We start from the raw sequence: 9,839 nt of genomic DNA, 5'->3' as shown, positions 1-9,839 counted from the left end.
GACAGGACTATATATAATGAAGAGAGTTTTGCTTCTAATAGGCCAGGAAACGAAGCTTTTCACCTCGCAATTTTTACAGAATGAATCGATTTACTTGAAAATTTGAGAATAAGTAGTGGATAGTCCAAGGATCAAAATATATAAAATATGATTTCGAAAGGCGCTTTTACCATGAAGGTGGTTGCCACCCCATCTTGGGGGGTGGAAATTTTTTATTATATTTTGACCGCAAAAGTTCTTAAAAACACGTTTATTCTAAGCAAAAAATGCCCTATACATTTTTTTGATAAAATTAACAGTGTTCGATTTATTCGCTATCGAAAGTGTTAGTTTTGTATAGAAAAAATCAACGATTTTCGATATACTTACTCATTTACGATTCACTCAATTTTTGCCGTAGAAAAAATATTTTCAAACCAAGTTCCTGGGAATTAAATAACCTACAATTTTATATTTAAACATTTTTTCCTATCACTGATGCTAATCTTTCTATAGTGAAGAAAATGGCCTTTTTTACCAAACTACAAAAATTCGTTGTTCGCTTTTAACTTCAGTTCTTTAAAAACTAATCATTCTAAGCCAGCCAAACTTTTAGAATCTATTAATAATACATAAATAAATAAGCATAAATAAGGCCAATGGCTAAAAACACCGCTAACTTACATTATTATGCTCAGTGGTGTCGCCATACGGGGGGTGAGGGGGGATTATCCCCCCCCCCAATAGAGATTCAGTTGGAAAATTTATTAAGAAAATTATAAATCCCGACTCCGACTGGAAAAGAAATAAAATTTAAAAAAATAAAGTTAAAAAATAAAGTTTGGGTTGAATTTCTTTCATTTCTTTGAATTCGTTTTCTATGTGGCAATGCCGCGCCGCCGCAACCGGCAACGCGTCAATTAAATAACTTGCTACGCCTACGCGTGCCGCGTGCCCTGGTTGAGTGATTCACAATTTGTTACACGTTAGGGGAATCGCTGAAAATATATTTTGTACTCTGTTTGGTGTAAGCTGTAAGCCGGGTTCAGGTTTTATTTGGTGTTAAGTGAATAAGGCCGAGTGACCGAATGGGTTATAAAAACACACTTTAATTATTAGTGTTAATTTACTGCTACACTGGTAAATTATATTAAATATTATTAATTACAATTTGTTTGAAGCAGTTGCGTGGAGCTGCAATTCATTATTCGAGTATTAATTAATTTGACTGAGTAAATGCAGTTTGGAAATTTTGGACTTTTATCTTTGGTAAGTAAAAATTAAATTGGCTTCGCTTTGTTGTTGAGTTTAAAATTATGTAAGAATTATCTAAAATATTAATTTTAAATTTTTATTTTGATGTGATGTGAAAATATTGATTTCACTAGCAACGGTTTTTAATTTGTAGGCATAATTCTACTTGCGGTAAACCATAAATTAAAAGAAAAATGAAACCTAAAAGATACAAAGTGCAATGCTGCGAATGTAAATCTGTGTTTAACAATGATTTTAAAAGTCAACATGAAAAAGTTAAACATGGTGGAAAAAGAGTATCCATACAAAATATTGGGGCGCCTGCAAACCCATTTGAGGCTGCGTTAAAGAAACGGAAATATGAGGCAGAAACAGAAACTATAATTGAGGTAAGATAAAACCGAAATATTTATAGGTGTATATAGGCATAATAGAAAAAGTTTACTGCAATATCCATATAATTTTTTAAATATTTTTTGGTATAATTTGGCATAATAATAATCCTTTTACTTAAGGCTACTTCTACTGCTTCTGACACCGATTCCGTTCGAATAAGCTCTAACGATAGCCCCTACAAAAAGATCGATGGGAGTGAAAATACTGATGTTAGTGAAAATATGGACCTGAATATGCCAAGTGCCAGTACTACCATCCCCAGTGATATAGACGTGGAACCAGACGTAATCTCTATAAATACTGACGATGAAGCAACCCAATGCTTATCAAACACTATTTCTTCTGATCAACCAGGTGAAGAAAAATCTTTTATATCACTGTTAGGAAAATTTTCGTATCTGTTAGACTCTTTAAATGAAAGCAAAGGGCTGTTAGAAAAATATCATAAATCAGAAATTTTAGATGAAAAAATGACTACAATTGATATTTTAAATTCCGTGACAGAACTTAGGCAGAATTGCAACTCAATAATAGATATTGCCAATGAAGTGCTAGCAAATTTAAACAAAGATAATATTTCTTTTGAAATTGATGACCAAAATAGTCTTTCTGATAATATAGTAAATCATGATCCTGCAATGCGCCCTTCTAAGTTAAGTACTAATCAAAAAAACTATCTTATTCGTTTGGGACCCCATCAACCTCGCTTAGCGGCATTTCCATCAGATGGAAAGAATAGGTTTAATGCCCAATGGTATAATGAATTTGAATTTTTAGAATATAGTACCATAAATGACTCTGTTTTCTGTTTTGTTTGCTGCTTATTTCCAAAGGGTATAGGGCGGGAAAAAGGGGAAAGCTCTTGGGTTGAAGGAGGTGTAAAAGGGGGTGGGGAAAAATGAAAAGTGCTGGAAAAAATAAATTGGGCAAACTTCAACAACATTTTTCATCCATGGCTCATAAAGCGGCATTGTCCGATTATTGTAATTTCTTGATTACAGAAAGGCATATTGATGTTTTCCTAGATAAAAATAAGAGAAATACATTAATCGAACAAGAGAAAATCCATAGTCAAAATAAGAGAGTTTTATGGGTTTTAATGGATACAATCAGAACATTAGGCATTCTAGGATTGGGTTTTCGAAAATCTGATTCGGCTTCCGAAGGAAATTTTGGACAAATTGTAAACCTTATATCACGACATAACAGTGTCGTGAAACAATGGTTTGACGACAGAAAATTGCGCCCTTATCATGTGACATACATGAGTGGTGAATCTCAAAATGAAATGATCTCTTTAATTGGATCAGAGGTACGTAGTTTGATAATTGAAGAAATTAAAGAATGTTTATTTTTTTCGATAATGGCTGATACGACACTTGATTTATCCCATAAGGATATACTCTCCCTGGTAATACGTTATGCCGACAATAAGGGTAATATTCACGAAAGGCTTATTAAGACCGTTGAATGTTGCGATAAATCCGGACTGGGTATGGCCGAGTTGTTAATTAAATGCCTAAGTGAGTTGGAAATAGATAGTTCTAAACTTGCTTTTCAATCATATGATTTTGCTAGTAACATGTCCGGTCGTTTTAATGGCGTACAAAAAAAATTACAGATATCGTCGAGCACAATGTACCTTACATTCCCTGTCAAGATCACAAGACTAATACAGTGCTTGAACATGCTTGTAACGTAAGTGCATTGATTAGAAACTTTTTTGACACTCTTGAAGAACTTTACGTATTTTTTACATCAAGCACAAAAAGATTTAAACACCTGCAAGAAAAAATACAAGAAATAGATAAATCAGTTCAACTTAAAAACCTTTCAAGAACCAGATGGACTGCAAAGGCAGACTCAGTCAGAGCTCTTAACCAAACAGTAGATCAAATTATTGAAGTTCTATCAGACATTTCCAAAAATAGAGAATTTGATGGTTCTACAAGAACTAAAGCATTGGGACTTTACAAAAAGATTTTAAATTTTGATTTCATAGCTAGCTTCTTTTTTCTAAAAAATATTTTACCAAAAATTAAAATTTTAACTGAAACGACAGAAACACCTAATTTAAATATAATAGACTGCATTAATTTGATAAAAACTACTGCCCTTAATTTAAGAAATACCGATTATGACCATAACAGTTTAAATAGTCTAATTGAAAGTGCCATAAAATATGCCGAAAAATTAAATATTGATCCTTATTCTGATTTTTCGAAATATCATAGACGAAGGATTATGCCAAAAAAAATTGATGAAAATCGTGACACTGAAGTCGATATGGATTTAAAAACTTTTTATAGGCGAGATTTCCAGGAAATTTTGGATACCTTATCAAGTGGTTTAAATGATAATTTTGAGCATATCAAAAAATCAATTGAGCCACTGTATTCAGTTTTAACATTTCCACTTGATAAAAGAAATATTACCTTAAAGATTTTAGGTGACATTGTTGCCATGTTTCCTCCAGGTTCTAAAAAGCCTGATGTCCATTCTTTACAAGGTGAATTAGAAGTTTTATTTGATATGAACTCTAAAGTAAGTTCTTTTCCTGAACTATTATCTAATGTAACCAAGTTAAAAGATAATTTAAATCAAGCATTTTGCTTTTGTATGTTTGTATTGACTGTACCCTATGGTGTTTCAACCAACGAAAGGAGCTTTAGTCAATTAAAAATTATTAAAAATGTGTTAAGAACAACAATGTCTGATGAACGGCTTGATAATTTAATGCTATTAAAGTGTGAATCTGACATGGCGTTAAAATTAGATTTAGGTTACACAATTGATAAGTGGGCAACTCTAAAGAAAAGGCGAATAATTTTAAAATAACATTTTAGGGCTTAAATAAAATGGAAGAATACGTAATATCGTCCTTTTTTGTAAATAGTCTTTCAGGTAACAGGATTAGGACAAAAAATCTCCAGAGTTTTTCTTTTTTATTTTTTTTTAAACTGCCGACGTTTCGACTTTATTTAAAATTTGTAGTCTTTTTCTTTGTCCTAATCCTGTTAATCTAAACAACTACTTATGTAAATATAATACGTATGAAATAAGGTAATGTTATAAAAACGCTGTGTATTTATTTTATGTTTTGATTATAGTAAAGTTATTACTTACATAAAATATGTTTATTATTATAATAACTAATTATTCTGAATTTTGGAAAAAGGTGTACCTATGTAAATAAAATAAAGTATGAGAGTTGGGAATATTTTTCATTCTCCCCCCCCCCCCCCAAAAAAAAGCTCTCGCGACACCACTGATTATGCTTCCAATTGGATTTCTCCTTTCTTTTTCAAAAAAAATATATTGATTTTTTAACCGTAACTTTTTATTTTTTATCTTAGAAAGATTGATAAAAAATAAATTTGTAGGTTTTTACAAGATCTATAAGCCAATTAGTATTAAATCTTTTTAAGATCCTCAGTCGCAAAAAGAGGTGACTTTGAAAGGGTTGGTAGAGGTGGTTTTTACATGTTATTACAAGTTTTAAATGTCAATAGCTCACTCAATTTTTGCCGTAGAAAAAATGTTTGCAAGCCAGGTTTTTCGGAATTAAATAAGCTACAATTTCATATTTAAACATTTTTTCGTATCTCCCTAATCTTGCTATTCTGAAGAAGAGACCATTTTTTTCCAAACTACAAAAATTCGTTATTAATTTTAACTCACATTTTTTTTAAACTAATCATTCTAAGCCGGTCAAACTTCTAGAACCTATTAACAATACATAAATAAAAAATACCAAATAAGGTCAATGACTGATTTTAATTAGGGTGGTGATGAGGGGGTTGCTTGTGATCACTTTTTCGCTGAAAAAAATAAGTACTGACATTCTTTTCATTATAAGTCACTTAATTTTTGAGCTAGAGACTTTTTTTTATTTCTGGAGATAGATATTTTTAAGTACTTTAAATTAGTTTGAACAAGTTGTCCTCGAAAAATGCATAGTTTTCCCGTCTTTTGACTTTGAAACTACAATATTTAGCATTTGACGAAGACGAGCCAATATATAATACAGTATAGCTCAATTACTATTGGTCAAGGTGATACAGTAGCGATCAACAGATAGAAAAAACGTGTTCCAAGATTGCGGCTGTAATTTTGAATATTTTTTCGAGATATTTGGCACACGTATTCGTACTATAATAAAGAATGGCGGTATAGAGCCCAATTTGAAAAATATATTAATATGTGGACATTACTCTGTAATTAAATACAATATTAAAAAACCGAGCCTGTACCGCCATTAAGAAGAACAAAAAAATACACTTTCTTCAAATAAACTTTTTTATCCGATGCCTAGATTTTGTGTCGTTTTGGAACTACTAAAATTTTTTATTTCATTAGTAGTTCCAAAATGACACAAAATCTAGACATCGAATAAAAAGTTTATTTGAAGAAAGTGTATTATTTTTTCTTCTTAATGGCGGTACAGGCTCGTTTTTTAATATTGTATTTAATTACAGAGTAATTTCCACATATTAATATATTTTTCAAATTGGGCTCTGTACCGCCATTCTTTATTATATTACGAATACGTGTGCCAAATATCTCGAAAAAATATTCAAAATTGTAGCCGCAATCTTGGAACGCGTTTTTGCTATCTATTGATCAAGTAAAGTTGTTTTGATAAAACGAAAACTTTTGGAGTTATTAGCAGAAAACTTATTAAAAACATGGATTTTTAAATATAAAACTAATAGGTACTTTCGATAGCGAATAATTCGAAAACTATCAATTTTATCAAAAAAATGATTGAAACGTTTTTTGCTTAGAATGAACGTTTTTACCAACTTTTGTGATTAAAATATATAGAAAAAATTTGCACCCCCGCGATGTGGTGGCAACCACCCCCATGGTAAAAGCGCCTTTTGGCATGATATAGATTTTGATCCTTGGGCTATTCACTGCTTATTCTCAAATTTTCAAGCAAATCGATCCATTCTGTAAAAATTGCGATGTTTTTTCCTATTTTAAGCTTAATTACTTGGACTATAATTAGGTTTTGAATAAGATATTTTAAAACAAGTAAATTTAATGAAAACATGAGTGGAAAAATGTGATGTAATAAAGACCTAATAAAGACCTAAAAGACAATAGTTGAAATAACTATAAGAAGACAGTTAATTAGGAAAAAAGTTATAAACAGAAAAATTAGTAAAAGAAAAAGTATATATTGTGAATAACAGAAATGAATTAAGAATTTAAAAAATTGGAATTTAAAAAAATTTATAATTTATGTTCAATTGTGGAACACAGCCACATAATACATAAACTGTCATATGTCAGTAATTATGTCAAAAATAAAACATAACGAAAGCAAAAGTGACGCAATCAAAAGAAGCTTTCAATTTTTCAATTTCATACTTTATATTATAATTTGTTAATTTGTATTGTGTTCGTCCTTCGTGAAAGATGAATAATAATATGGGATATAATAATAAAGCATGGGGGAGAACTAACAACTCCTCCAACTTAATGAATCAGAATCAATTACAATCACAACAACCCGGTGGTCTAGGAAACATGGTCCCCTTTCCGGGAAATCAACAAATTTTTCAAAACCCATTGGGACTTCAACAGCAGAACCTGGGGCTAGGGTTACAACAAATAAACAATGCAATGACGGCTGCAGCTGCACTCAGCTCCCAAGTTGCTAGCAACCCAATTTTCCAACAAGTATCTTACCCGAATAGTAGAGGACTAAACCCTAAAGCTTTCCAGTCGAACTTGCCGTTGCAAAATAGTCAGAATAACGGATCTGGAAGGCAGAGAGTTTTCACTGGTAAGGTCACTCAGATGCACGATAACTTCGGTTTAGTTGATGAAGAAGTTGTGTTTCAAATGAATGTGTGTGTTATGGGCTCTCGTCCTACTGTTGGAGATCGGGTACTCGTAGAAGCCCAGAATACCCCTAATATGCCTTTTAAGTGGAACGCTACTCGCATACAGGTTATAACAGGTATTTATATATTTCGTAACTTGTATGCCAATTGAGTTTTTAACACATTCAAGACTAATGGTTTTCCCTGTTTGGCTTACTAAATGATGTGACCAATGTACAATATATGGCAAAACAGCAAAATTATATTTAAAATCTCCAACTAGTAAGGATAAAGTCGGTGTGTAGGTACCTATTTTAGTAGCCAGGGTAGCATAGTTAAGGCAGACCAGTGGCGGCTCGTCAGAGGAGGCAAGGGAGGCTCAGCCTCCCCATAAATTTTTTACACACTCTATAATGTTTTGTTTATCATGAATCGCGAAAACAACAATTACTCTCACTATTATACAACGTGTAAATTCCATATTATCACTAATTTATCCATACGTACGGAGCATTACGCATTAGCATTAGAATGCATGATCGCATCTCAGTTTTATTACATATTATTGTAGGCAGGACCCTGGGTTATCCCGAGATGCACGAACGGAGCCGAGAAGCCCAGCATTCTCCCTTGCTAATGCTCCGTGCAGCGCAGCAGGCGTGTAAGGAGGCCCGGTCTCCTAACAGTGGCATCTACGGCGCCATCACACGCTGCCCGGAGATATACCAAGGGAGGCAGAGTAGATTCTCAGCTCCGTTGGGTGGTTGGGTGCGTCTCGGGACAACGAATTTTAGGGTCCTGGCTAAAAATAATGAAAAATCTAAAAGTGCGAATTTTGTTATGAAATTTGGTATGTGGGGTTATAATAATATTTGGAACAACTTGCTCAAATAACTTTTTCCGATATTTCTAACTCTAAGCAAAATATCGGTAATTTATCGTGTTTTTGAATTCGCAGTAGGCCGCGTTTAGAATTAAAAAAATTCAGTTGAGTAGGTATCTTAAAAAATTTGAAGCTTCATTATGTATGGACTGCAAAACTTCAAATCTGTATTTATTTTGATATGCATAGGTATCTATTTACAAATAGATGGAATTGTTAACAAATAAACGACACAAACTTTGGTATTAAACTTACTATTAGACTAACTATTTTTAAAATGATATCATGAAATTATGAATTAGGATGATATGAAATGTAAATAAAAAATGGTCAAAAGATGGGGCCTTAAATTACATTTTTTGGCGCATTTTTTTGCTAGTGCAAATTTGTCTAGATATTTTACAGTTAGGTATAGCCTCCCCTATTGTAAAAATCACGAGCCGCCACTGAGGCAGACCCTAGGGAGTTGGTTGCCCGCTGCAATTTAATAGCAAAAAGTACTTGAGCATACCTTTTGTGAAACGGAAAGTATGTGAATCAGTCCTACAAAGACTACCTAATAGTCCTATTCCTGAAAAAGGTAGCTAAATGCCTTAATGTTACAGAAAAATGTTTTCATGAAAATGGAAAATTTGGCAAATATATTGATCTAAAGCTGTAGGATGAAAAGTTGTGGATGTAGGTCATTACAGCATTAGGTCTTCCATTTATTGATTAGACAGTGGAGTCTGATGACTGTATAATACCATTGTATGTGGAATAGTGGTAGTGAATTAGTTACCAGTCTGTGGATTGTACATACCGGATACGACCTAAGATTTGGTAAAACATGTAGATTTGTAGATCAAAAGACCTTATAGGGGTGATGATTAGCAACAGAAAAGGCATATTCTTTCCATAACTGAATACTGAGAAATCAGTAGTTCCAAATAGTAGGGATATGGATATGAACATTAATAAAAATTGGGAATTGAGATACAGGGTGTCTGTGTAACTTGGAACCATATGGGAAACTTTTTTAATATAAATTTTACGAAAAAAAGTAATTCTTTATAAAGTGCTCTGCATAGTCTAAAACCTAAGATGCAATCATCAGATATCAAATTTTATCAACAGTATACGAGGTATGTCAAAAAATATGAATTTCGCTCAAGAGCAAACTACAGTGGAACCCCGATAAGTCGGCCCCCGATAACCCGGAAGTCCGGCTAACCCGGACCGATTTTCATCAGACAAAAATTTAACAAATAAACAATTTAACAATTTTATCAAATAAAAATGTATGTAGGCCAAATAATATTTCAGAGATAATGTGTATTTGTGTAATTTGAACACATAAGTACAATAGTAAAAATGATTCATGCACACGGCGGCAGCCAGAGCGACCGTCTCAGCTTATCGGAAAGAACAGACACCTGTCTGTATTCCTTTTTCTTTATTTATGTCAAACTGTCTTAGCATTGTTTAAAAAAGACGTGACTATTTAAAAA

At 32.6% G+C, this 9,839-nt stretch overlaps 2 protein-coding genes across 3 annotated transcripts in view; both read left to right on the top strand.

Moving 5' to 3' along the window:
* The first annotated feature begins 2,527 nt into the window (after nucleotides 1–2,527).
* LOC126886307 (uncharacterized) lies at nucleotides 2,528–4,467 on the top strand. The gene is made up of 2 exons (XM_050653180.1): nucleotides 2,528–3,152; nucleotides 3,251–4,467. The coding sequence occupies exons 1-2, from the start codon at nucleotides 2,528–2,530 to the stop codon at nucleotides 4,465–4,467; spliced, it is 1,842 nt and encodes a 613-aa protein (XP_050509137.1).
* Nucleotides 4,468–6,944: 2,477 nt separating this feature from the next.
* LOC126887287 (cell division cycle and apoptosis regulator protein 1-like) overlaps nucleotides 6,945–9,839 on the top strand; it is a 47,639-nt gene continuing 44,744 nt past the window's right edge. Inside the window, exon 1 of one of the 2 annotated variants that reach the window (XM_050654696.1) lies at nucleotides 6,945–7,426. In XM_050654696.1, the coding sequence (XP_050510653.1) occupies nucleotides 7,057–7,426 (370 nt within the window). In that variant the 5' untranslated portion in view covers nucleotides 6,945–7,056. Of the gene's footprint in view, nucleotides 7,604–9,839 lie in introns of both variants that reach the window. The other variant, XM_050654695.1, reaches the window with a different exon arrangement.

This window comes from Diabrotica virgifera, chromosome 6 (genome assembly GCF_917563875.1).
Source record: "Diabrotica virgifera virgifera chromosome 6, PGI_DIABVI_V3a".
Classification (NCBI taxonomy): domain Eukaryota; kingdom Metazoa; phylum Arthropoda; class Insecta; order Coleoptera; family Chrysomelidae; genus Diabrotica; species Diabrotica virgifera.
Note: the sequence above shows the minus strand (reverse complement) of the source record. Positions and strands in the feature narration are given on the sequence as shown.